This window comes from Gallus gallus, chromosome 4, assembly GCF_016699485.2.
Source record: "Gallus gallus isolate bGalGal1 chromosome 4, bGalGal1.mat.broiler.GRCg7b, whole genome shotgun sequence".
In the NCBI taxonomy this organism is placed as follows: domain Eukaryota; kingdom Metazoa; phylum Chordata; class Aves; order Galliformes; family Phasianidae; genus Gallus; species Gallus gallus.
The window spans coordinates 78,122,216-78,149,127 of NC_052535.1; the positions used below are offsets into that span (position 1 = coordinate 78,122,216).

Sequence of the window (26,912 nt, forward strand, 5' to 3'; positions counted from 1 at the left end):
AGGGTGTGAAGTATCTGGGTAAGCAGATACCCTTTCTTTTATCATTTTATTTAAATGGAACAGCTTCTAGTGGACATGTCAAAAGTTCCCTTGGTTGTAGAGAATATACAAAAACAAAGGAAAAACATCAGGATGTGGAGTAGAACGTTGTCAGCTCTGCTTTTATTTTTCTCCAGTAGAATCACATTATCGACAGCCTTTCTTTTACCAGTACAGTAAAAAGAACCATTATTACTTAATTTGTTATGAAGTGTGCATTACACAGTAATATTCATAAAAGGATTTTTAAGTTATTGTAGGTGGAATGCTTAAAAAGCATTAAGTTTTGTGCCAAATTTTACTTTGCATTTAAGAACTACAGACTTCTGTTCAGATTTTCAAAATTACCCCATCTGCATTTTCTAGTAGGCTTACGCTGTACTGAATGTAACTTTTGACATTTTCACTCTGTAAGGAACAATTTGCTTGTTGCATATAACTTACAGGCATATGCATGGCAGAAGAGAGATAACAAAACAGTTCTTGGTCACCACAGTTACAGAAGCCATTCAGATGTTACAACAGGGAAAGTTCTCTTTCCCAGGACTATCCTACATAGAAATGATCCACAATACATCCTTTTCCCTTTAAATTTAGCACACTAAGAACAGCTTTAATGCATAAGTAAGTACTGATGAGAAACCTTACTTCTCTCATGACAACAAACATCGCAAAACATGGAGCTGTATGACTGAGGAGACAGCAGTTGCTCTGCATTCGAGAGCCAAAGGAGTTTTTCCTCTGATTTAACAGGATGAAGTTTACTGATTCTTACCCACAGTTGGTTCTGGGACTTTCTTTAGTTAACAAATTGCTCCCAAGTTTAGTACTTTGAAGGGTTTGGCTTTAATATTGTCTATCCGTTGGCTTTGTTCCAGCACCTCAGACCATCTGTTTCTGCAGTGTGGTTGGCTGCACTGTGTTAGCTCTTTGCACCCCGAAGTAAAGCTCTGTAGCTGACTTTTAAAATTATTATTAAATCAACAAAATAGTTTTCAAGGATTAGAAGTAGAGGTCACAGTACAGCTGCAAAATGATCACTGTGTACTGAAGCGGTATGATTAAATAAAAGCCTGAGACAGTGCAGATGCTTTTGCACACAGCAACAATTCTCTCGATCTGTTCTGTGCACTGGGAGCTGGACTTACTTAAAGCATCAGAGATGTGGGTGACTCTGACAATGGTAAAACCTTTATTTATTTATTTTAATTTTCCCTTTAGCTGTGCTCCAGCTTGCAGCTTCCTTACGAGTTCTTTCAGAGGTTTAAGTCTGCAGGATTAAGTGCGGTTTCAGATCTGATAAGGGGATTTAAAATGAATGCTACCTTCTCTCTGCCTTAAGGAACATATGGATGTGCTTAGCTGTTAGAAAATATTTCCATCATCGCAGTATGAAAAAAAGGCATAAAGTATACAGGTATACCATATACCCCCATTAAATAGAAGAAAAAAAGAGCCGTAAGATTTTACCAAGCATGTAGACAACATGGTATTTTTAATTAATTGTCATACCAGTCCAGGAAAAGCAAGGAGAATGAACACATCACCAGGAAAAAAAGGATCCAAACTCTAAATCCAGCATTGTTTTTGATTGCCTGTGAAGAAAAGGTTAGCTTGGTTATCATCACCGGTAAAGGTACAGTACAAATCTCCACAAAGGCAACCCACCATGACTGTCAGTGGTTTCAGTATGTACTGCAAGAACAAAGCTTGCCATTAATTTCAGGTGGGTAACATTCAGGTTGGTTATACTTCTCTACATTTATCACACTATTGCTTCTCTCTGAGTATTAAAGGTGGTGATTCAAAAAGAAAAAACAACATCCTGATTGCACACGATAGAAATACAGCCAAAACAAAGAACTAAATCAAAATGTACGTGCTTAAAGGTTAATTTTCAGTTCTGAAAGTGAAATTCTCTAATGAATGTCTTCAACTGAAAAACAAACAAATGCCTAACACCATCAAAGTCTGAGAACAGCTGTTTGTAAAGGCTGGGTTAGCTTTAAGTGTTTCAGTCTCAAAGCAAGCAGAGCAAGGATCAACTAAGTAAGATATAGCAAATTTTTCCTAGAGATTTCCTTCTGAAAATGTGGGCTGGCAGATCACAGGGACCTGTTTTCTCTCTTTTCTGATTTTTGCATAGTACAGAGCTTTTCATGTGATAAAACAGTAATAGAAGTGTTTTGTGTATGACCTTTCTCTACTGCTTCTCCGTGTTGTTTGAGAAACGTGGTTCTACCTACAAAAATAAGTTGATGCCATGCTGTGAATATCAATCTTTGACCATGAACGCTGGGACAATCCATTGCCATCTCTGTGCCCTTCAAGTGCCCTATCTAAAGTTAAGTACTTAATCACAATTTAATGGCACAGTAACTGTATGCTAAACATCAGTAAGTCTATTAAGTCTTAAATTAAAACACCACCACAACTGAAAAATCCCTCCCATCTTTCCCACCATGTGCCATACCACCACGCCTTGCGGACAGCCACTGAAAAGGATTCTTGATGAAGTGGAAGAAACTACTTGAAGAAGCCAAGAAACATGGAAACAGGTTCCCAAGTCAGAAGTTTTAAGTAGCTAAGTCATGCTTGCTAACGTATTTTTGATGCACGTTTCAGACTAGCTGAGTAGTAGGCAACGCGTCCTTTAACTACATATTCTGTGTGCTTTCGTGAGAGAGGAAAGAAAAAAAAGAAAAAGAAAAGGGACGGGAAACTGAGCTATTTACTCCAGAGCCCAATTCAGGAACTGTTTTTACTGAAATCTCGGTTCCTGAATAAATCATCATCTCATTCTCGTTAGTAGGACAGTGGGACAGAGTTGTTTACTAGGCACATGTGAGATGTGTTCAGCATGGTAAAGAGACTTCCGATAATGCTTAATGTTTAACCCCAGTTTCAACAATCCCAGCATCATCTTTTAGGGCCATTTTTCTCCTTTTTTTTTTTATTTTTTAAACTAAAGGAACTGGAAAACAAAACCAAAAGGACCCACAAACTTGTGCTTAAATGCACATGGGGAGACCTTCATGTTTCAAAACAGGGTAACGCCAAGTAGATTTCTGCTGCCCCATTCAGTTACTCAGTTATGGTTAGCAAGGCAAGCAGCACAAACTAAGTTAGCTACGTTCCTTCACAGCTTTTCAAAGTCACATCCCAATACCACAATACACACTAACCGTGTTGTGTGTACAGCTTGTTAGAGTAAGACTTGGGCAAAACTGAAACGTAGGAGAAAGAAGTCAATTTAGAAACATTATTTAGAGACATCACCTCTCTTATGTCTTCATTGCCTTCCTTGATATTCTCTGTCGCACCCACAACTAATTGATGGATGTTGTCAATATCAGTCTCCTGTTAAAAATAACAAAAATAAGAAACACTGACAAAGCTTAGGAAAAAAAAAACACCAGTAAGGGTCTGGAAAGAACTCAAAAGTAAAATAAAATCTGATCTTATCAACATTGTAGCTTAATTTATGCTGCCTTCAGCGATGCAAAGGCACAGAAGTAATTAAGCTGTAATTTTTTAATCATCTGTGTCTTTTATGAGTCTGAACCGAGGCCACCAAGATCAATAGAAAGTCCCCCGCTTACCTACAATCAAATTTAAGCTGTCTGGTTTTTGACGGCTCCTCTGGAACTGTCAGAGCTCTGCTGTTACGCAATGCACTCAACAGAACACCGATTTCCAGACAGAGAGATCGGTCTAAGACATTGCATTTTCCATTTCCAGTATACACCAGTATGTAACGGTAGCGGTTACCATTCTGGATTTTGGTTTAAGAAGAAAACCCTAAAAAAAACTTTTCCTTCACATTTACATCAAAACATCATTAATCTTGTGTTTAAATCATGCATAGAACCAAGAGCCAAATACACCCAGGAAAACCTTAAAGCAGTATTTGGTATGGTAACATCAAGTTTTACTAACCTGTTGCAAGACTTTCTCAGTGAATATCTCTTGTAATCTGGAAATTTCTACCACTTTGCCTTCAATTTGCCTTGGCAAAGAAAAGAAATACACCGTTAGAAGCTCACATAAGCATTTCTCACTGCCATAGGTTTAGATTCTCCAGCTGGATAAGCACCTCCCCTAGCACTGCATCTGCAACGGACAGCTCACTCTGAATGGAAAACTTCATCTTTTACGATTTAACTGAGATGAATAGAATGTAAACCTTCCACATGTAACCAGTACTATTGGGTAACTTTATGTGTATTTAGGAACCTGTCTTGACACCATGAGAGGACATGACATGTAAACCCATTAGCAGGCCACACAGAAGCGGACATTCCCATTTTGTCCCTCCCTCCCCACAGTGTTACAGTCCCCACAGCACAGTGTTTCACGGTAGAGTCACAGTGCATGGATGTCATTCTGGTTACAGCAGCAATCTGTCCAAAGAACAGAAAATCATACCTGACTTCATCAAACAAGTTATTCATTTCACCAACCAGCCTCTGGTTCTCCTGTTCAAACTGGAAGAAAGGAAACAGTCAGTCTCATTGGAGTTCACATGCCTGGACTCAATGAACTTTCTTCAGCCCCATCCCCACCCACCCACCCTTCCCCTTTCTTCACAAAGCTCCTCCAGAATTACCACCATCACCCTAAGTGAACAATATGAGCCTGCACATCTGTCGTCAACCACTGTAATGCTTCTCACTGTCCTCCTGTTATGAACCAGACCCAAAATTAACCTGCAGTTGGCTCAAGAGTTCTGCACTTAGGAAAATGTACTGCCTTACACCTGTCCGTTTTTATTTTAGATATTTGACTGAGGAAAGCTTTCATAGCATGTGGTTCTCTGTCCTTACACCATCATTCATCTCACTCGTGTACTACCCATGGCATGAAGTTACAGCTTTTAGATTTCACAACACTATGAAGCATTTTGCCATCTGGTACTTCACACTTTTACAAATGCATTAGCCTCACTTCAGTTATCCCAGCCGACCTCTCTCATTTAAAACTCCCAAGTAATCAATGAAACATTTAAATACACTTCCAGCATGGCATTTTTCAAATACACAAGCATAAGTAGACTTTATGCAGGAAAACAAGCTTTGATTTTCTTGATGTACTTCAGTGTCAGATCAATTGGGATTCATTATGGAACAAGTACAATGACACGATCTGCTGCAACAAAATACACACCTGTAGAATACAGCTGAGGAACACATCGTGTCATAGTGGAGTTAGTCGGCAACAGCATTGTAAGGACAGTGCTTTTAGGACAGGGCACTGTGAGGTGGGGTTCTCCAGATGTCTACATGAGTTTGGCTCTGCAGCCCTTCCAGCAGAACTGTTCAGGCCACGGAGGAGCTGTGCCATTGCCCCTTCTGCAGGCACAGGATACAGCAACACACCTTCAGAGCTTCCTGCAGCCTGCTCCTGCCACAGGTTCCTGTCATCAGGAACAACGGAATGCCTCCCGTTGAAAGTGTCACCAGTCCCATTTGGGGGGGGTGAAGATGAATCGAGGTGCTCTGCCAATTCATTCTACCTGCCAGAGCCTCAGGAACAGCGAGGGCTTCCAGGTCTCTGCACATTTCTCACAACCCAGGACAGAGCAGTCTCTGTAGTTACACAGAAGCAGCAGGCAGGGCACACCTACCCTGAAATTCTTACCTAGTATGTGCTCTAACAAGCTTTACTTCCACATCCTGAGTGATATACACGGCAGCCCGAAAACCAGAAAACAGGATTAAAATCCCACAGTATTTGACATTGGATCTGTGCAAGACAGCAAGCCCAATTCTACTGCTGTTAATCTACTTATTTTGAACTAGCTTTGGGATTTTGGTGTAATTCAATCAAGTTACAATTTCATTAACAGAATCAGCGCAGTAAGGTGGCTGAGAGGAGTGCATGGTCTGGGTGTCCTTTCTGGGACAGAGCAGTGTGCTGTCAGCAGAGCGGCACTGCTCACAGGTCAGACTGGGTCTGCAGTCTGTGCAGTAGGACCTGCTCACCATTGGAGCTAATGCCCAACACTTCAGCTTGCAAGAAAATGAAGTGATGCTGCTCAATTAGTAAAATGAAGCCCACCACAGCTGCTGCCCGGCACAGCTGAACCAAGGGAGTGCGGACAGTGGGAGCTGAGCTGCAGTATTTCTGTCTACAGAGCGTTTGTTAAACCATAACCCACCAATACACAGCACGTGGTTAGAGGCTTTCTGTCACTGAACTCCTTTATGTTCACCCTGATGCTTCTCAGATTTTAGGGGAGCCATCTCAGAACAAAGCAGTGAAATAAACCCATGCAGTTTAGCACTGAGTCGACTGCACGGACATGGAGGGATGGAGCAGAGCCAATAAGCTGTAATTGTTTTTCTGATTTCTGTAAGAAAGAAGTATTTCTGCACACATATTCAGCATCAAAATATCCCCATGCTGCTGTCTGAGCAAAACTGAGATAATAATTAATTCAGAAGGCAAATGGTAAAGAAGGAAAGAAAGAGTGAATGCTTTTAACCCCTTACAAACAGCACAAATCCAATTAAGAAAGTTCTATTAAAAAAATAACCTTTGATAAAATCTTCCACTGGCATGAACTGCTTTTTAAACTGCCCAATAGTCTTTGCAATTTGAAAATTTGGCTGACAAACTGAATGGCTCAGTAGCAGGACCTGGTAAAACAGGCAGGTGAATAAAAGAGCACAGAACACACCACCCCTTCCCAATGTGTCCCTGGGGGGTTACGCAGTGGGGACATAAAACCAACTCCAGCAATCACAGCTCTCAGTGACATACAGCTTTCTAAAGTAGCCTCCTTGATGACAGTGAAATACTGTTACCAAAGCATGGCAGGAAGTGACCAACTGCTTCAGATATTCCCTAAAATCTAATGCCTGGCAGAAATAATTGCAGTTCTTTTTGTCATCCCTTGAAATAAATCATTCAGTGTGCTATACCTGAGCTTAGGACAAAAACCAAGATAAGAAGGCAGAGAAAATCACATATTGTCACAACTCAGACAGCAGAAACAGGTGTTTCTTCCTACTCTTACAGCCACGAGACACCTGCTCATAAACCACTATGAGAACATTCAGGTACTCAGTTATGAGTTGAAACTTACTGTGCAAATCATACAACAGCTTGCCACTGCTTTGAATGATGCAGAGACCTCTGCTCAGGTTAAAATAATGACGTAAACTCCCACTGTAGTCATCCAATTGGGCTTTATTTCATTCTTTTACCTGCAGGAAAGACCACGGAGCCACAACTGGGAGTTTTTATGTTTTAAGGTATAATTTGACACAATGCATTCCAATGTGAAGCCACACAGAAGGTTCTGCACCACAACCCGCCCTCTCCTGAGGATTGTTAGATTTATTTTCTTTAGTAACTTGAATCGCTCCACTCTTCACAAATCAAACATTAGAAAGTAGAAATTTAACTCCTCTATCATAGCAAACATAGTGCAGAGTAGTAATAATTAACCATCCTTGCAGTGGCACAATTCCTGAATCTGTGAGGGTTCATTAAGTGTTTGTAAAGACCTTCTCATTCCTGCACTAAGAGCCCAGTTTGTCATTAAGCATTTCATATTACTTCAAAGTACTTAAATTATTTCCAAGTTATACAAATATTTACATCTTGGACCCAAACTGTCATGACAGAATAATGGCTCCAGTGACATTGAAGTCCATTACACAGTACCCAACTTCTAGTAATCAAGTCTAACTCTCAGCTATAACTTCCCTTAGAAAGGCACTGAAGGCAGTGTTGCTGTGGAACCGTCACTGCACTCATCCATAGCCTCTGTCAATAGCAGTGTTCTCTAACCTAAAAAATTGTTAAAAATAATTAAAAGAAAAAAAAAAAACAGGAAACACTGTAGGTCCATAGAACAGACGTTGCTCAGCACTCAGCATCAACACCTGAGTTGCAAAGTTTACCTTGGAAAACCCATTGTGCAAACATACATCTATAAAACTTTCAGTTTGCAACTCAACAACCCCAATATATGCGATCCAATCCAACCATAAGGAATGACCTGACAAGAAATTACCTTCACCGGGGCCATTTGCTATAACCAGAAACAAGCAGCTCACTTCCCACACGGCAACTAACTGGTGGAGAAAGAGCAAATCTCTATTACCGCTACCATGAATCCAGACTCCTTCTTTACATCATAACAAACGTACCTCTTTCCAAGGTATAAAGTGGAAGCAACTGATGCTTGTTAATTTTTAGCAGAGGTAGAAAGCAAGCCCATATTGCTTCATAAGAGCATTAGAAGAATCACAGAAATCAGTTTTTTTCAGAAGATATAATAATAATAATAATAAAAAGTATGGCATGAACGAGGTTTAAAGGACAAGAATAATAATGGATGCTTTGTCCCATGGCTTTCCCCCAGGAACAGCCAGAGAAATGCCTCACAATAAGCAGTTCAGGACTAGAGATTCAGGAGTACAGAAATCCTTCACAGTATTAAACTACCAACATGTTTGTTGTCTTACTTCAGATTCGGATCATTCCACTACACAACTCAATAAAGAGAACTTCTTCCAGAGGGAAAAAAAAAACCAAAAACCTTAGGTAGGCAAAAATCAGCATTTGAAGATGCTTAATTTTTCTTCATGGGATAATAGAACAAACTAACAAAGGCTCAGGCAACTCTTATAAGTCATGAAGTATCTGAGGCCTTACTCTAAGATGTATGAATGGATTCCATAAAAAAGAAATGCATTGATTTCTGAAGAAGCGCAGCAAGAGGTGTAACACATTTAAAACTTATTACAGAGAAGCCTAAAAAAAGCAATCCGGCACTTAGTAGTCAGTTTTTAGTATGCCCTTTCAGAGCTGGTACCTCTGATGCTGCTTCCTCCTGATCCCCTGGAGGGTTACACCAAGGGGGCTAGTAACACTGTGTACAAGCACAGAGCAGCAGCTATATCCAACAAATCCTTCTCAAAGAGAAAACAGAAAGCAGAACTAAGCCTTCTGATTTCGAACGTATTCAAGAACAATGTGATAGCATCAAGAGCATCCTGCTCTCTTTGATAAACCATGCCATAATTTTGTACAACTTACTCATCCGTGATGAGAAGTGATGCACATTCTGCTTGGCAACACCCCAATCACTGCCAAGGGAGCTTCAGGTTTTCATACTGCAGCAGCCCCACGCTGCAGCTCACCATTTTGAAAGCTGTTCACCCACAGGCTACTTATAAAGAAGTTCTTCTTTATAGAAACAATGCAATGCATGCAAATGTAGAGCGAGAGTTTTAAGCCATGCTCAAAATTATAAATTATAGAAATGTCAAAAAGTAACAGATAGGCTGCCAGCAATCACTTGTACATTGGATGTTGTAGCCTATCAGTTCAATCACAAACAGAATTGGATTAAACCTATACATAAAACAGCTGATAATGGGAGAAATGCTGGAAAGGTGAAATAATGAGATTCTGTTGTGGAAAGCTCAAAGCTATTCTTTCTAATAAAGTCACTCTGATTTTGATCAACCTAACAAAGAGGAATAAAATGAAAAATAACTATTTGTCTTCTAGAAGTAGCCTAAGTCAAAAAGGGCTACTCACAAAGTCTTTACTACTCATTCCCGATATTGCTTTGACTTCTACCGTTTCCTAAGAAAGCAAATAAAACTTCTGATTTCCAAAGCACTTCTAATTTCAAAGGACGCTTCTAATTGGATCTGTGAGGTGATCACCCCCATGTCTTCAGCTCTGGTGAGGCCTCGCCTTGAGTTTATGTTCATCTTTGGGATCCTCACTACAAGAAAGACATTGAGGCCCTGGAGCATGGGCAGAGAAGGGCAACAAAGCTGTGAGGAATATGGAGCACAAAACTTACGAGAAGCAGTTGAGGGAGCTGGGATTGTTCAGTCTGGAGAAGAAGAGGCTCAGGGGAGACCTTATCATTTTCTGTAACCACCTGAAGGGAAGTTATGGCAAGATAGGGGTTGGCCTCTTCTCCCACATAACCAGCAACAGAACCAGAGGGAATGGCTTCACAATGCACCAGAGGAGGTTCAGGTTGGCTATTAGGAAAATCTTCCTCTCCAAAAGAGTGGTGAGGCACTGAAGCGGGCTGCCCAGGGAGGTGGTGGAGTCACCATCCCTAGGGGCGTGCAAGAAACACAGAGACGTGGTACTAAGGGACATGGTTAGTGGGGAAATACTGGTAGTAGGTGGACAGTTGGACTGGATGATCTTGGAACTTTTCCAATCTTGGTGATCCTATGATTCCACGAAAATGGCATGGCTGCATGAAAGCATTTCATAGCAATTTTAAGTATTACTGGCTACTAGAAGGACCAGGAATGTGTGTACAAAACGTGCACCTTGTCATGGCATTGCTCTGCATTACATGAAAGCTGTAAATGAACTTGCGTAAATCTGAACTTTCTTAGCACATATGAACACAGCAGGAAGCACAACAAAATGGACAATGAGACTAAGTGCATACTTGCCATTTGTATTTCTTCAGGCGACAGCTCATCTTCACCTTTACCATCTCCCCATAACCCCAGGTTAGACTGGGCATCGGGCAGATTCCTGTCTGTAACAGAAAAACCAGAATTTGAGACAATGCAGAACAGTGAACAGTGAAGCAATAAGCATTTTCATTATTTCTGAGCTCTGATAAAACTGCTAGATAGCATTTCTCATTAACTGAGATTGAATGTACAGTTATAGCACAGAATTACACCAATGGCCTTTAGCTTTTAAACTAGGGCAGAGGTGCACGTGTACAGGAGAATTTGTGGACTATGAGGAGTTGGACTAAAATACTGACAGTAAAAGATGTAAAACAACTCACAATGGACCGAGACTTAATAGGGCAGAATATACCATAGCATCTGAAATTAGGAGAACAAAACCAGGGGGTCCCTGCCCACAGCAGGGGGTTGGAACTAGATGATCTTTAAGGTCTCCTCCAACCTAAGCCATTCTGTGATTCTAAAGCAGTTTTCAAAATGACAGTCTATATGCAGAACTACTATCTCCCAATGAGATTTGACAGAACCACCAGCTCCTCATTCCTCAAATGTGAAAACAGACTCTCAAATACATTTTGAGCTAAGCTGACAAGAGAAACCTGGCTTCCACACACTGCCCAGGCTGTGTTTTACTGGGCAAATCCCACAGCACTCCAGGCAAGGGGCCTTCCTGCATGTAACAGTCAGTTCTGAACCTACAAAATAACCCCTACACATCAGAGCTTCTCCACTGATTTCACCAGCACTTTCCCTTTGATTAAAGCTAATCATCTGCATAAATCTTAGCAGGAGTTGGGCATAAAACATCTCCAATGGCTATTTCTAGGATATTCCCTTCTAGAAGATTTATTTTTAGGCTTAATTATATACCTCTAATTATAGACAAGGAAGTTAGAATGGGAACAAAAAGGAACTTTACAACAGGAACCTACTGCTTCTGAAGCTGTTCTGACATTGGTTTCAGCTCCTAACAGTAACACTGCAACCTTGAGAAGGCCTCCTTCCCCCAGAGGCATTTTTACAAAACCCAAAACAGAGATTTGCACCAACTGCAAATGAATTCATATTTGGAACTGCTTTATCTTATCAGTTACAAGTTGCAAATTAAAATACAGTCAGATTTAGTTTTTTACTTCTTTATAGCTTTCAGGCTTTCTATTTGTTCTGCTGTTTTGGGGGGGCATGGTTGGCGTTCCTGGGTTTTGTTTGTCTTTAAGGCATTTACAAGTCCTGGCATTTGCTTTTCTGTGCGTTTTTAAACCTCCAATAGTTTGTTTTTTTCTATTGCATAGGCAGTATTAATTATCATTCAGATCATTACTTCTCTTGAGAGGCCCCTGAATGGAGTAGTCCTATTTATGAAAAATATATTAGAAGTATTACAAGAAGAAATTTCCCCTTTAATCCTTCATCAGAATATTTGCAAAAACTTTTGAAAAGTACATATTGTAAGGGAGCATTGCTGGACATTCTGATTCCCAAACTTCAAACCAGGATGGACCAACAGTGAGAATGTTACAAATGAAGGATACAGTCTCCAAATAAAATATCTGTTCTTTCTCACAAGTAATAAGGAAGAAAAACCAGAGCATTTCTAAAGACTGTATAGAAAGGATCCAACCCAATGTTTTCCGCTGGGGATCATCAGTATTTCCAACGTATTTCACGGAGACACAAAACTTATTTGTTTACATAATCAATATTTTTAAATTATATCAAAATTTATTGGATTCAAAGAAGAGAAGATAATTAGTTTACAGAGCTAAGAAATAAGTTATATTCCTATTTTATCCCAGAGGAACCAATTACTTACAGGCACTGTCAGCACTGTTAAAAAACAGCACCTGTATCCAAAGTGATTGCTAATAAGTAAATATCCAAGTATGAGCTAAGTGAGAAAGACACATCTCCCCAGAGCTGCATTCTGTCACCACGGTACATTTCTGGTCACTCTGAAAGGTGTTCTGGAGCTTTTGTGGAGCTGACATCAATGCTTTCCTACAATTCATCCAGCAAAATCCAGACAGAAAAACCAGCTAACTACGTTTCACTTGCAGAAATAGATGTAGTTAACGAATGATAGAGATACAAACTAAAGATCAAATAATAATAAAGCTGAACCCTTCTCCATGCTGAGAGGAGACAGCTGCTAAGATAGCGGACCAGTTCAAAAGCTACTCATTATTTACTTTTATTTCCATAAATGAAACGCCAGATTTGTAATACGCAAACAAGCACTGCCAGCAGAGCGTGTCTCCAGAGGGATGATTCTCCTACCACAAAGCCATGCCCAGCATAACCTCAATGCAAGTAGGTGCTTTGTCTCAAAAGTATCACATTTTGGTTTATACGTCCCAAATCATCAGACAAAACCCAAGTCGTGTCCTGGCGCTCCATGGAGGACACTCAGCTTTTCATTATAATGTTAAAATCAAGGACAGGACTGCGACCTCTCTCAGAAGAGCTATCTTTACAGCTGGGACATTTAAGTAAGGAACCCAAGCACTCTGATGAGCAATATTTCAGAGATACAAACAACTATAATGGTGGTTTAGAACAATATCCTGAGGATGAAATGGCTTATTTCTGAGCACAAACATTTTCCCAGTGTAGTTACTTGTTAAAAAGTAGAAAAACCAAAGGCAGTAAGATTTGAACAGAGCTATTTGTCCATTAATCACTTCATTCATGTCATTGCCATGCTTCAACAAGCACTTACCAGTGAAGCCACAACGCTGACTTCTATGAACAGGAGCTACAAAATGCACATTGTGTCCACTTACAGTCCATTTCAGGCAGAATTATGTTGATACACAACTTTCCTAGTTTTCTCTAAGACTGGTCAGCATCCCCTTGCAAGTATTACATCAGCACCAATTCCGTAACCAGACCCCTACATCTAGCTGCCTTCTCATACAAAACTATGCCATAAACTAGTAAGAACTAAAACTGGGGTAAACAAAACGTGCAATAAACTAAGCTTAATTTCTGTTTATTGCAGTGATTTGCTGCGGCCAAAGCAACCACAGAACAGTGTTTCCCACAGCGTGGTACAGATTTCTGAGCTAAAGATTGCAGTGATGCTTTGCATGGTGCTTTCAGAGACTGTGGAGACGTTCAACAGCAAGGAAACTGAGCTCTGCAGATGTTACTGTGCTGCTCCTTTTCTATTGGTACGAACTCACAGCTGTGACATACTGATAACGTGTTAAGGTGAAACTCATCCACGTGCCCGCGTGCTGCACCTCTTAAGACATACAACAAAAATGAACTAAGCACTAGAAACGACACCTCATCAAAACCTTTACTTCTTACGGTAAATTCAGCCTCCAGAGAGGAGGAAAAAATCCAATGTATCAATAGGGCTGCACTACAAACTGGTTAGGGAGACAAGCAATACCATATCAGAAAAGAAACAGTTTGTACGTTGTGAGGTAATTCAATATTAGAGTCTTCATTCAGAAATGGAGTAGCCCCTTCACATGAACCCACCCTCTGTACGACCTACAAGTCTCTCCTCAGAGAAACTTCACTCGTAATAAAACACAGAAAAGAAACAACAGATTAGCAGACTAATATGGCCATTTGGTGCACTTTTTCCTATCTTGATGAAGCATTATCCTAATGCAATGTCTCGCTTGCCACAGCTTCTGTTTCCCCCCAAACATAATTTTCATGCTGTAATCACACCATACCTCAGACTCTAGACAGTACCAGCAGGACAAATCAAGCCAGGGAAAACAGCTCCGGGATTGTGGAAACAAGATTTCTCTTCAGGTATGAAACCTGAAATTATCTGCACAGCGGTAGCACTCAGAAACGCACTCTGCAATGAAATTCTAAGTGTGCACACCCCAGAACAGACCAAGGGGCCATCTTCCAAAGTGGCTGAGAGGAGACTTACACACATAGCCTCAGAAGCAGGCACTAAGAAATTAGTGAGTTCTGCCACTACTGCCAGCTGAAATGACCGCGAGGACAGAGATGCTGCTTTAGACTTGTGGCTATTTCCTGCTTACTGAAAGAGAAGGTACAACGCTTCAAGCAAAGAAATTCAAGGCTGTGCCTGGCCAGCCACTAAAATCCCCTCTGAGACCATATTCTACCTTTGTGTTGCTACTGTAGACGTGCCTATCTCAAGGTCTCTTCCTAAAATCTAGAAAATGTTCCTAAAAACTACTGCAAAGTTACTGAGCTACTTTCCAATTCCTTGTCATCAGTCAAAGGGATCTGGAAAATGAGGCAGATCTCAGAACTGAAAGGATAGTGAAAAAACAAATAAAAAGGAGAGTTCACACAGAGTTTATTGAGGGAGTAAGGAAATTCAGCAAGACGTAAGACTTTTTTAGCTGGTTGGAAGAAGCATGTCAAAAATCTTAATGCTGCTTCCTCACTCCCACAGTGTGCTTCTCAAAAGCCCAATCAACTCAGGGATGAAGGAAACAGAAAAGTGCAAATTACAAGAATAGGCCTCTGACTGTTACTCTTACCTTTATTTTCCTCTGCTGAAGGTTTTTCTTCAGACTCATCTAAAGAATTCTGTGAAAATTTTTCAGGAGAAAGAGCTGATCTGGTCACATGGCTCTGCTCAGGTTCAAGTTTGGACCTACAAGCACAAGAGCTTGCAATTAAATTGAATGCAACTGCATCTCCAAACTAAGAAAAACTACAGATTAGTTAAAATCACACTCTAACCTGCTCTTGCAGACTTCACAATGATGATTTCCCAGTCTAGATACAAAATGTACTTAGCAACCTTCACTGAAATACTATTACAGAAGCAAAGAAAGCATGTAATCTTGAACAATACACATCACATATTCAGAGTTCAGAAGAATTTAAGGCCAGAGCATGAAAACCAGACATTTTATTAAACTTCCTTTCAAAAAACCTAGCATATTAGAACACATAATGTTTTTGTCACGCTGATTTTTTTTTTTTTTTACTAAAAAATAGCCATCTCACCCAGTTAATTTTTCCAAGTATCTCTTAACAATTTACCTTATATTTTAAGTTATCATACGGAAAAAGTACAAAAATAACAGAAATAGCTCTTTCCTGAAACAAGTTTATTTTATTTAACTAGCTGTAAGGAATAGTTTAACCAGGATGAGAGCGATCCTTACCTTGTCTGCCAAGAGATACAACAGACCATTTAGAAGCAAAGCAAAGAAATGCTGTATGTAATGGTCAGATACACGTTCCATTTAAGTCCCTGCTATGAAATTTCAATACAAAACCAACAAAAAATGAGAAGCACATTCAGTGCTTATGTCAGTACTTCTGTACTTGTCAAGGACTTTTTACTATGGCACCGTGAAGTCTAAAATGAGTGGCTAAATACTGTTTTTTCTAGTAAACCTTCATGGTCTACTGTTATCTACAATGAATACTGTAACTACCTAGTAGATGGTTAAACGCTTAGCAATTATGCTGACAGAGAAGCTAAAGAACAACAGCAACAAGAGAAAACCACCAAGAAATAACGTGCTGCATCACCCGCTGTGCCACCTTCATCACTTCCTCTCCTCTCAAATATAATCAACAGTTAATCTCATTATGATCTGCAATCTTCTCCTGCTGCTCAACAGAAGGTGTTGCATTTTGTGTCTTTCCTTCTTTGTATTGTGTCTAAATTCTAGCTCATAATTAGAAAATTCTGAGAAGAACAGGATAATGTATTAGTCATCACTGGCTGACTACATTATTTAAACGAGGAGAAAATAACAGGATGCATTTATTAGTACCCAAAGCTCTGCAAGTCTGATATCTGGTCATTTCACACAGAAGAATTTCTCATCTCTCCCCACTCAACTTTCCTGAATACCAAGAGAAGAAACAAATAAAAACTTATCTGGATGTCCACATCGTTCAAAGTGTAATTCTGACACTATAAAAACATTAATTCAAGATATAACCAAATCAAGCTGATTTTAGTAACTCCATATGTAATTCACAAGAAATTATAATGGAAAAATATTTGAAATGAAATATAAATTTGGATATCCATAAATAACAAATTGAAAATCCAAACCAAGTGCATTTATAGTAAAAGCTGATTGTACTTCTACTTCTCAGCATTTCGTTTTGGGGAAGCCTCTCTATGTAACTGGCAGAACATTTTAAGCAAAAAATATAAGCCCACTGACAGAGGCAATTTCTGTAAGAAAACAGTAACACTCCGGCCATTTGTTGAAGAGCTTACGGTGCTCAGCTATGTAAAAGTAAACATGATAAAGTGTATTTTTACTGCAAACCTCTCAGAACTGTCTCATAAGCACAGATTTTACATTGACTAAATTGCAGGCAGAAGTTCTGCACTAGGATTAATTTCCTTCTAAATAAATGTATTCCTTTGTTATTTGTTGTCCTTGCTTTCCACTGTATAATAATCTACGAAGTTTTCAATTAAAAATGAACAAAATGTCTGGAAAGCACTACTTAAAGTAGTTGAAGTGATGGGAGATATTATCACATAAAATGCCTGCTGAAATCCTAGGGGAAATTACAAATCGACTTGTTGAAATCACATGAAAAAAAGGATTTTTTCTTCAAGTTATCATAAAGATTGGTTTATTCCCTGTGATTTATTTAAATTGAATTTTCATTTAAAATGACAATTCGGCCATTATATCACATCTGCAATGCATAAAAACCCCAGCTGGCCAACAGCTGGTTTTCAATTCTCACGCCCTTACAGAAGAGGCGAGGAAGTACTCCTCAGCATTACAGAAAAGGGCTGCATCTTCTGGCCCATTTCTTAATGTCTTCTTACTCCATTAATTAAATGATATCCAAACTTCTGGCACAGCTCTTTTTCACTGTACTAATCAGATTGACTTGTTTTGCCTGGTTAGTCACCTGAGAAATCCTAGACCTTGTATTTAGCATGGAAACAATCACAAAAACAGAACAAAGCTGTTGATATTTATTAGCCAATTACATATAGGAGAGAAACCATGCTAACTTCCTCTGAAATTCCTTACAATGAAGAATACCAGTAAGGTTGGGTGTTTTTGCACACTAAGAATATCACACAGTACGTTTCTGTACGGTTCCTTTTTCTGCAAGGTTATAGGCTCTCAGCATTTTTGCAACAGCTATCTTTATTTTCTCTCATTACTACCTACCAAATTTCAGAACTGGTCTGGCATATTTTGTTTGCTTGTTTTTGATTTGTACTTCTATTTCTGTCTCAGAAAGATATACGTAAGTGAATCCAATTGTGTTTAATCATGCTGAATCACTCTGAGTAAAATGTACTTATGGACTTCTGAAAACATCTCTAATTTCAATGTAGTATGATTCTAGTAGCCAATCAACCAAGTATGCAATAAAAAGAAACTCCCTTAAAGTATGTTTTTTTCATACTTGGGGTGGAGAGTCTACAAGCACATCACCTTTAGCTACTTCTCCCATACATTTGTACCTTTAGGTTAGCAGTCTGAGGCATGATGACAAAAGCAGAAGCAATCTGGTTCAGTGCAGAAGTTACAAACAAGAGTCTGATTTTGAGCAATTTTTTTTTTTACCTGCCATGAAACCTCGCTATCTCAAGAACAGATTCACAACATAATCCCTTGCTTTAGCTGAAAGACAATGGCCTACGGAAGGGGAAAAGAATGGAAGAATGGGAGAGAGAAGGAGAGAAATGAATATTCTTGCACCAAAGCAGATGGTATCCTAACTAATGTAAGACAATGTGCAGAATTTCATTCTAAACTATTTTACATAAAATATTGCTTAATGGGACATCTACAAATACAACAGAATATTTTTAAATGTCCAGTAGGTTTATTCTCCCACTTTCTACAAACTTGGTTTTTTACTCATTTACAAATAAGAATAGCACACAACGTTGTGTTGGTGTTCTGCCATTTACAGAATTAACATTACACACGAGAAGTATAAGAGAGCCCTGGAATGCATCTGCTGATAGTAGAAGTTCCTCACCCAGCTAAAGATTTCCATCTAAAACAATCTCCTTAGAATCTAAACATGAAGAAAGTTTTGCTGAATGTCATACAAATTGAAAGGTGTGGGTTAATCTCTTTTGTTTACATTCTGACAATGAGAGCTCATTACTCACAGTCTCTTCTTATCTATCACTCGCTTGACTCGGATGGCTCTTTGTTCTGAATACAGCTTACACACTCCTATTTGAGAGATCAGTAAAAAAGTTCAGGTTAGGAGAGCATGATTTCTTCCTTGGAAAATACACTCATTCATTTTAACCACTCACTATTGCAGAAGAAATACCACACACTTTTTAAGTAATCTTCAATGAAGTCTAAGACAGCTGTTCTGTGCTCCTTCACCTGAGCAGATTGGACGTCCTTGTGAGCTGAAATGCAAAAGAAAGATACAACATGATCTTTTAGCTGGTTATTGGATTGCACAAAAGTCTGCATTTTCAGTTCATGCACAAGTTATATCCAAGAGCCTATGAACATTTCATATATATTATACATAACTATTTTCAACATTGCTTATTTAAGTGTAGGTTCTGTAAATCAGTAAATTTTTACAAGAAAGTAAAACCTCAAACCAACTTGGGTCACATAATGTTTTTTATTCTTTATATATGCCACTGAGTCATATTATTTCCACAAAGTTTCTAAACAAGAACAGACGTCATCAAGCTAAGCACTGCAGAACAGATCTAGAGATTCACTCACTTAACATGCTAGACTCCTAATGTTTTAAATTCTCCAGAGTACGGACTATGTGGACATCTTTGGGATTGTGTCTAGCATTTAAATATTTGTTATTTTGATACTATGAAATCTCCATGACTTACTCTATGACTTTCAGTGATTCTGAATAATGTTGTAAGATGGCATCCCAAAGCTGAAAATCTTTAGAATACTGCTAAAATACATACATACATACATACATACAAAAAGACAACCTGAAAATAGCAAAACAGAACTTCTTTCCTCAACTTTCATGAAACTATATTGTAAGAGTATTATTTCATACAAATAACTGCCAAACTGTCAACTGATGTTGACGTTACCAGGACTCTGTGCTATGGTATTCCCGTTCGGAGAAGTAAAATTGTTAATACTTCTCATAATGAAAATTATCTATTTTGATATGCTTGTAAATTTTCTATAAGCGTATATATACACAACAATTACAATTAAAACATTATATTAAGAAATATTGATTTGTTTTGTTAGGGTTTTTTGTTTGTTTTTTGCTCAAGTTCAAAATTTTAGGAGCTACACTCAACAACTCAAGAAAACATCCATAGCTGACGAAAAATCTTGAAGAGTTAATGTAATGATATAGATATTATTCCATTTCACACTGTGATTTAACTATCTCAAATTTGGAAAGAATATCCCTGTGAAACGTTACAGGTGGACACCATAGAAAGAGACAGTCACTGAGCTTTGGCTCAGTCCTCTATGTCACAGAGCTAAATTACAACTAAACAGTAGATATGTAAGACTATCATTTTTACTTAAAAATAAAACACACCACACTTATTAATTGGTATATATGAACAAATAAAATTCTATGCTCTGGCTTATCCTTTCACTTACATGAAAAAAATCAGGCATGGTTCCACTCAGTCAATGGGATTATGAAGATGAAACAAAGGAGGAATGAGACTTTACCAGTCTCTTTACAAAAGCATTTCAGAACTCACAATGTCATGTGATATTCATTCTCATATTGGCCTTAACCAATAACTAAGGAAGAACATTTAGAAGTTGCTCAGTTTACCTTCTGTTCTCAGCTGATGAATGGCATCTGCACACGTCCTCATAAATATCTGAGCATCTTGATCTATCTGATCACGCTCGGTATCTGTCATCCTCCCATATTCAGACATAATATGGCTGAGAAACAAGACAAACTGTCACTTATGAAATCCCCAATATAACACACCTACAAGTATACATTTGGGATCTTCCTCCCACTCACCATCCCCACAAAAAGCCTTTTTTGCAACACTAATTTTCATAGAACAAGGAGATTTAAATTATTTGTATGAGTAAAAAGTACAATACCCATCATTTCTATCGAGTTGGAAGGTTTTTTAAAACATTTGTTTGGAGTGGTAAAAGATGTAGGAAGAGCAATATATCCTTTCATCTCCTATATTATCCAACACTGAGCAAGTAAGGAGAAAATACATCCAGAAAATAGTCACCCTCAGTACTTCTCTAACTGTGCATACTTCACTTCTAAATATAAACAAAAGAAGTAGAATAGAGGAACAGCTCAAATACTGAAGAAAGTATAACAGTTTGTAACTTATTTTGCTTATGTGTGTTTTTATTTCCTAAAGGCTGAGCTCCATTTTTAAAGTATGGATAATAATATTCATAATAATTTTCCATTATTATGAAATCTGTGAATTTAAATCATGGTACAGAAGAACATCTGAAAATAATGTACTTTTTTATATCAAGTAGATTAAAAGACTTATTAAAACCCATCCATATTGTTTATTTCTATTTTAGTTGATCCATTATATATTTAATATTCTCTAGTAGGGTTAGTATATTCTTACGCTACTAAATTAGTAGAAATGGAGGCCAATCTCAAAAAGGCCAAATAATACCAGCGAGTTTGAGGTTGAGATTTCCATTCAAATGTTATATGGTTCCAGAATATTTGGAGGTTTATTTCAATGCGTTTGAAAGACTTTTTGTTCTTTCCTGACAGTGAAATATTAATACACTGTAGAAAAACACCAGAAAACCATACTATATAGAGGTACTTCAATGCACAGCCACAGTTGATAGGATGGGAAGACTGCTACAGCACGTTATCCAATGTTTATCTTGGGCCTCTTGATCATTCAGTCACCACTGCCTGTTATATCTGTCTTGAAACAGGCAAGAACACCAAAATGAACAAATCTACTTCAACTTAGATTTTTCTATGTGAAAAATTTCCCACTTGTTCAAGATTTGAATAACGCAACTATATTAATGCAAATAAAGAAGCAAAAGAAGAGATTATCATTTGCCAAATTTAGCCTGATATCCCAAAGATATCTCATGCTTCAATGCAACAGTGCCAGGTCTGCTGCAATTCCTGCCACAGAAATGTCTCCAACCAACTCACACCACCCCACCTCTCTCCACTATCCTCTCCCATTACATGCCGTACCATCAGTTCCTTCCTCTACATCAGCATACTAGCAGTGTGCTTCTCCCAGATCTCCTCCACAAATTTTTAGGTTTACTTTAATGACCCTGAATGTTATATCAAGAGATCTTCATCCTCATCCTGCATGATTGGTTGCATATGAAAAAGGCAATGCTTAGTCCATCTGGCTTGAAAAATCATTAAGTGCTGCCTGACAGCTAATAAACAATCAGACAGCAAACAGAAAGGCCAACTAATTAGAAGTAATAATCACTGTTTTCCTCTTGTTTGTTTCCAACACTGTCACCTATTTGTCAGATAAATCCTGGGAATTTTCCCTTCTGATTAAAACTACTCTAAATACTCTGTAACTTATAGAAAACTTACAGAAATGTTTTCAATTTGTATTTTAATAGCTGCGTTGCTCTTTTCTGGTTGGGTAATAACAGTGAGTCTGCACATACAGTAAATCCACCCCACCACCATCCTCTAACCTTACTGTAGAAAAGAACCATTACTTAAAAAAAAGAACAGGCCAAAGAAGAAGAAAGCAACACCACCACCAAGAGCCATCAAACAAACAATTAAACCACCCGTGTTCCATATGTCACAGATGCAAAGACTTGCTTAGAAGTACTACCAGTGCCATTATCATAGCAATGAGCTGCTGCATCACTAAATCAGGAGAGATCACATGAGTCTCGATGAACCAGAAACAACCACAAGAACTAGCCTGAGCACAAGAAAAGCTTTGGCTAATGCATACAGATAAAGAAGAGGTAGGAAGTGCAAAATTCTTCTTGATATTTATTCTAATCAACTGGAGAAAACTTCATGGGAAATGTGGACTGGAAAGCAACTTAGGTTATTTGTGATTCTTAAAAAGGAATATTGGAAAGCAGGGAAAAGACAGCGGCTATCATCAAGTAGGCAGATTCCAATAGCCTAAAAAATAAAAATACATAAATTAGGAAGTTGAACTGTACAGAAAAGGAAACTTAAGATGAAACAGAAAGGAGACCAGGTGCACCAGTAGTCTTCCTATAGAAATGACATTGGGATACCTTGCAATTCTGCCCTTCGAAGGGAAGAACAGGCAATGCAGTAAGAGATCAACTATGCTATTTCAAGAGCTCTTCACTGAGTTCAAACACAATAAAGCAGAATACAGAAAGTGCAAATTAGGTCTGATTGCTACTGACAACTCTAAAGGAACATTGCACGGAGGGATGCAATCAGAAAAGGGTCAAGTCCAGGGATGAGACAAGAAGTTACTCTGCAATTGTTAATAAGAGAAAGACCAAAGAAACAGTTGACTTGCTACTCGGTAGAGAAATAAAACCCATATGCAGAGAATGAAGAAAACCTAGATGTTCCTGGCTTTTTCTACATTAACTTTCATCATTAAGTTAAATTATTAGCTGCTGTTACTGTTCCCTTCTAATCACTGCTTCTGTCTGAATCATCTGAGCCCAATTTAGCACCTTTGACCTTCAGAACAAAAAAAAAAGTAACAATTTTTAATTGATACTTTCATCAGCAATAGCAAGCATGAAATGCTATTTTAATAACAGGATGCTGAGTGAGTGTCTGAGGAAAAGTACTGGGCAATCCAGGTCATTGCACAAGTTTATCTCAGGGTGCAGTGCTTCTGAGCTAAAGCTGAAGGTAAAACTGATAGAGGATATATTCCTCCTATTCATCTACAAATGGTGCACTCTGAGGGGAAACTGGTTTTAAAAAAATATCCCAGGTGAGCACGTATCCATATAGTATGCAGAAACAGGAGACAAAGCTCTGGAATAAAATAGGAAATGCATCAAATTAAAGGATTTATTCTCACTGCCAGGAGAGCTCTAGGTGGATGTAAGTGCAGCAGCTGTATTTTATAAAAAGGAATGTTACATTGAAAACAAAGCAAATAATGTACAGATCTCTTGGTTTAAATATATATATTTTATATATATATATATATATATATATATATATATATATATATATATATATATATATATATATAGGAACAAATAATCGATTTTAAGCACTTTGAAGAGAACAAAAAAAATAACCAATAGCCATGACATGAATAAGTGTAGTCTACCTCTGGGGGGCAGAACCAGGTCTTATTGAGGGATGTATACTACTATGTATCAGGCTTTTGCTACTATCTCACATGAGATTCTCATAAGCTGCTAGCAAATAAATGCATTAGAAGAACCAGGTACTGTTTAGACATGAAATGGGTTGGAAAGCTGAACTCAGAGTAGTTATAGACCAAACCAGTAGGACATACCGAGTTGTGTTCCACAGTGGTCTATCCTGGATCTGACCCTGTTGAAGGCTTGCATGTGTACTCCACTTCACTACCCAAGTTCCCATACAGTATATTTGCAGGGGCACAGAGCTAAGCAAATTAAAACTGCATTAAGAGAACAAGACTTCCATACAAAACAATATTGCCAACTTGGAGAAACGGCAGGAAGAATTTGAATGAGGAATGGTCAAAGGTGCTTTGCTGCAGCAGGACTAATTACCCGAACACACAGAATGGGGGAGAAGCAATTAGGAAATGGTACTTCAGAAAGACATCTGGGATCATGTTGGATCATGAACTGAACAAAACAACAAAATGTTGCAGAAAAAAGTGATAATTTCTCTGGGATGCACAAATGCAGCACAACCCATTGCAGATAAAAGGCAATCTTTTTGCAGTCCTTAGCATTGGGCAGGAGCTCAGCTGAAGCATTGTTTCAGTTCTGCAACTCACTGCAACACCAGGTGGGACAGCATCCAAAGGAGAGGAAAAACCATGACCAAAGAGAGTATATATGAAAATCAAAACACACTGTAGTTACTGATTCCAGAAAAGACTGAAGAGAAAACAAAATAAGTTAATGGGAAAAAAAAAATAACAAAATCTAGTAGCGTGGGTAAGGAAACAGAAGTAGAGGGAAGATACAGAATCTTCACTGAAGGACATATCTAAAAGCAAGCAAGACAAGGTGTTAAGAATGACTTGCTTGTTCTCTTTTTTGAATAAGTGTCAGCTATGTTCATTCCAACGCATCATTTGTGTGAACTTATTTTGCTGGAAAAGCACAGGGAAGAGTCGATGGAGGCATTACATCAGCTTTTGGAATTAGTAACTCTTTCTGCTGGTGCATGAAATATTTTCTGCTTACTCACTCAATGAAGACAGTAAACCAAGCAGAAAAACTTGGTTTTCTTCCAATAATGCATTACAAAATAGAGAAGTAAGGTAAAAACTTCTCAAATGACAGAACATCTCACAACTCACAACAACCTGTCCAGAAGCTTCGGGTACTACAGCGTGGAGTACAGGCACATCTGAATTAGTATTTTCAGTTTTGTAAAATACTGCTGAGAAATTCCAGAATGCTGTTAGGAACAATTATTATTTCTAAGATGTGATATATGAAACTAGTAAACTCAAAAAAAAAAAATCATTTGACATTAGAACCCTAGGGAACAGAAAAATGCTGTATATTCACCCACGAAGACAATGCTAGAGTTTCTCTTGAAGTCCTTACAGGTCACCTACACATTTCACTGCTTCTTATAAAAACATAATTAAGTTACTGTAATAAAGCAGGCTGGCATTGTGAGGGAGACCATGAGAGACTATTTTTAGAATCTTTTAATGGTTACTGATTTTCTTTTGTTGGTTACATCAAGAGAATACTCTCCAGAAAACACAGGGCATGTGCTCAATGATCTCCTATTAGCTGACAAACATGTAATTGATTTATTGGGCTTTTTTTCCAGCTTTAGTGGGTAGATAAATGTTTGTGCCAGAGGAACAATTACTGAGCTCCAACATTATTTACGACAAAAATAATTCTTTAACATTTTTTTCAAAGCACATTAACTGATGTAAACCACATACAAAACGTTCAAGCACTGAACTGTACATATGGTCCACAGAAGGATGTTGTGAAGATCAGAAGCCATCCATCCCACCCTTTCCATGGAAATAAAAATAATAAATAAATTCTATCAGAACCAACCTGCACAACACTGATGAACTATATACATACCTCTACAGTTGCAAAAGTCAGTAAATTAGACATCAAATTATCACAGAAACATAGAATGGCCCTAGGTTGAAAAGGACCACAATGATCATCTAGTTTCAACCCCCCCTATGCAAGGTCGCCAACCACTAGACCAGGCTGCCCAAAGCCACATTCAGCCTGGCAGTTCTTTCCCTGACAGAAAGATTTCCTCTCAGAGATTCTCCTTTCAAGTATGAGGTGTTCTACCACCAAAACCCAGAATTCTCAATTCATCTCCAACGTCCGGTTAAATTAAAACAGTAAGGATAACTGCTGGTTTTTGAATTATCTCAGCCTAGAAAGTTCCTTTGGAGAAACTGGATACCTGCAGAGGCACATTTCAAACACCCATGCATGAATGCAATACTGCTAGTTCCTAGAGCTACGGGTAACACAAATGTACAAATGATCAAACGGTTCAGTGATCAAAAATACAACGAAGCTCATAATGAAAGGCAAGGACACAAGTTGTTCACATCAGACAACTTACCTAAGAATGAATAAAGGATCTCGCCAAAGAAAGCAATGTAGGAGTGTATTACACTTATGTACAGAGAGGAAGAATATACGGAACACACAGCAATAATACTCTAAAAAAGCAAAGGCAAGTAACAATTTTTATCTCAAAAGAATGAACAGTTTGCTTAGCGAGGAAAAAAGAAGTCACCCACATCTCACTAATGTATGCAGGAATGAAGAGTTCCTGCCTCCACCCTGCCAGAGAAGAATTATCAGAGACAATTCTTATCAAAGAAGAATTTGATATTTGGACTTTACAGAATTACTGATTTTTTTTTGTTTTCTTTTAAAAGGTACTGTTCATCACTAACTCTCACTAAAGACAGATATTTGCTGAATATTACATTACAAGGAAAGCCCTTAAAGACTGCAATTTAGCAGCAATAAAATTCTAACATTCCCTTAAAAAAAAAAAAAAAAGACAACCAACCAAACAAAAAGGAGCCACCACCATACATTTGGAGAGAAGTTTGATGGAAGAGCTTCTATATGTACCCCTCTGTAAATCAGTCTTCTAACTTGTGCTGCCAGTGGAACTTTCTGAAGTTCTAACCAGAGGAGAGTAATGGCAGATAGATGAATTAGGGTTAGGGTTATACAACAGAATAGATGACAGAACAGAAAAATTCTCTACAAAGAAAGCTGAAAAAAAAAGTGTAAGGGTAAGACAGTGAATCCT

At 38.3% G+C, this 26,912-nt stretch overlaps 1 protein-coding gene across 3 annotated transcripts in view; it reads right to left on the bottom strand.

The window, feature by feature from the left end:
• Positions 1-135: 135 nt before the first annotated feature.
• Positions 136-26,912, bottom strand: part of STX18 (syntaxin 18) — a 56,251-nt gene continuing 29,474 nt past the window's right edge. For 2 of the 3 annotated variants that reach the window (NM_001252158.2, XM_046940196.1), the window contains exons 3-11: positions 20,262-20,377; positions 18,790-18,867; positions 18,613-18,679; positions 15,014-15,129; positions 10,494-10,582; positions 4,468-4,526; positions 3,979-4,048; positions 3,319-3,399; positions 136-1,634 (exon numbers count right to left, since the gene is read on the bottom strand). In NM_001252158.2, coding sequence (NP_001239087.2) covers positions 1,539-1,634; positions 3,319-3,399; positions 3,979-4,048; positions 4,468-4,526; positions 10,494-10,582; positions 15,014-15,129; positions 18,613-18,679; positions 18,790-18,867; positions 20,262-20,377 — 772 coding nt within the window. In that variant the 3' untranslated portion in view covers positions 136-1,538. Of the gene's footprint in view, positions 1,635-3,318; positions 3,400-3,978; positions 4,049-4,467; positions 4,527-10,493; positions 10,583-15,013; positions 15,130-18,612; positions 18,680-18,765; positions 18,868-20,261; positions 20,378-26,912 lie in introns of all 3 variants that reach the window. The other variant, XM_015285761.4, reaches the window with a different exon arrangement.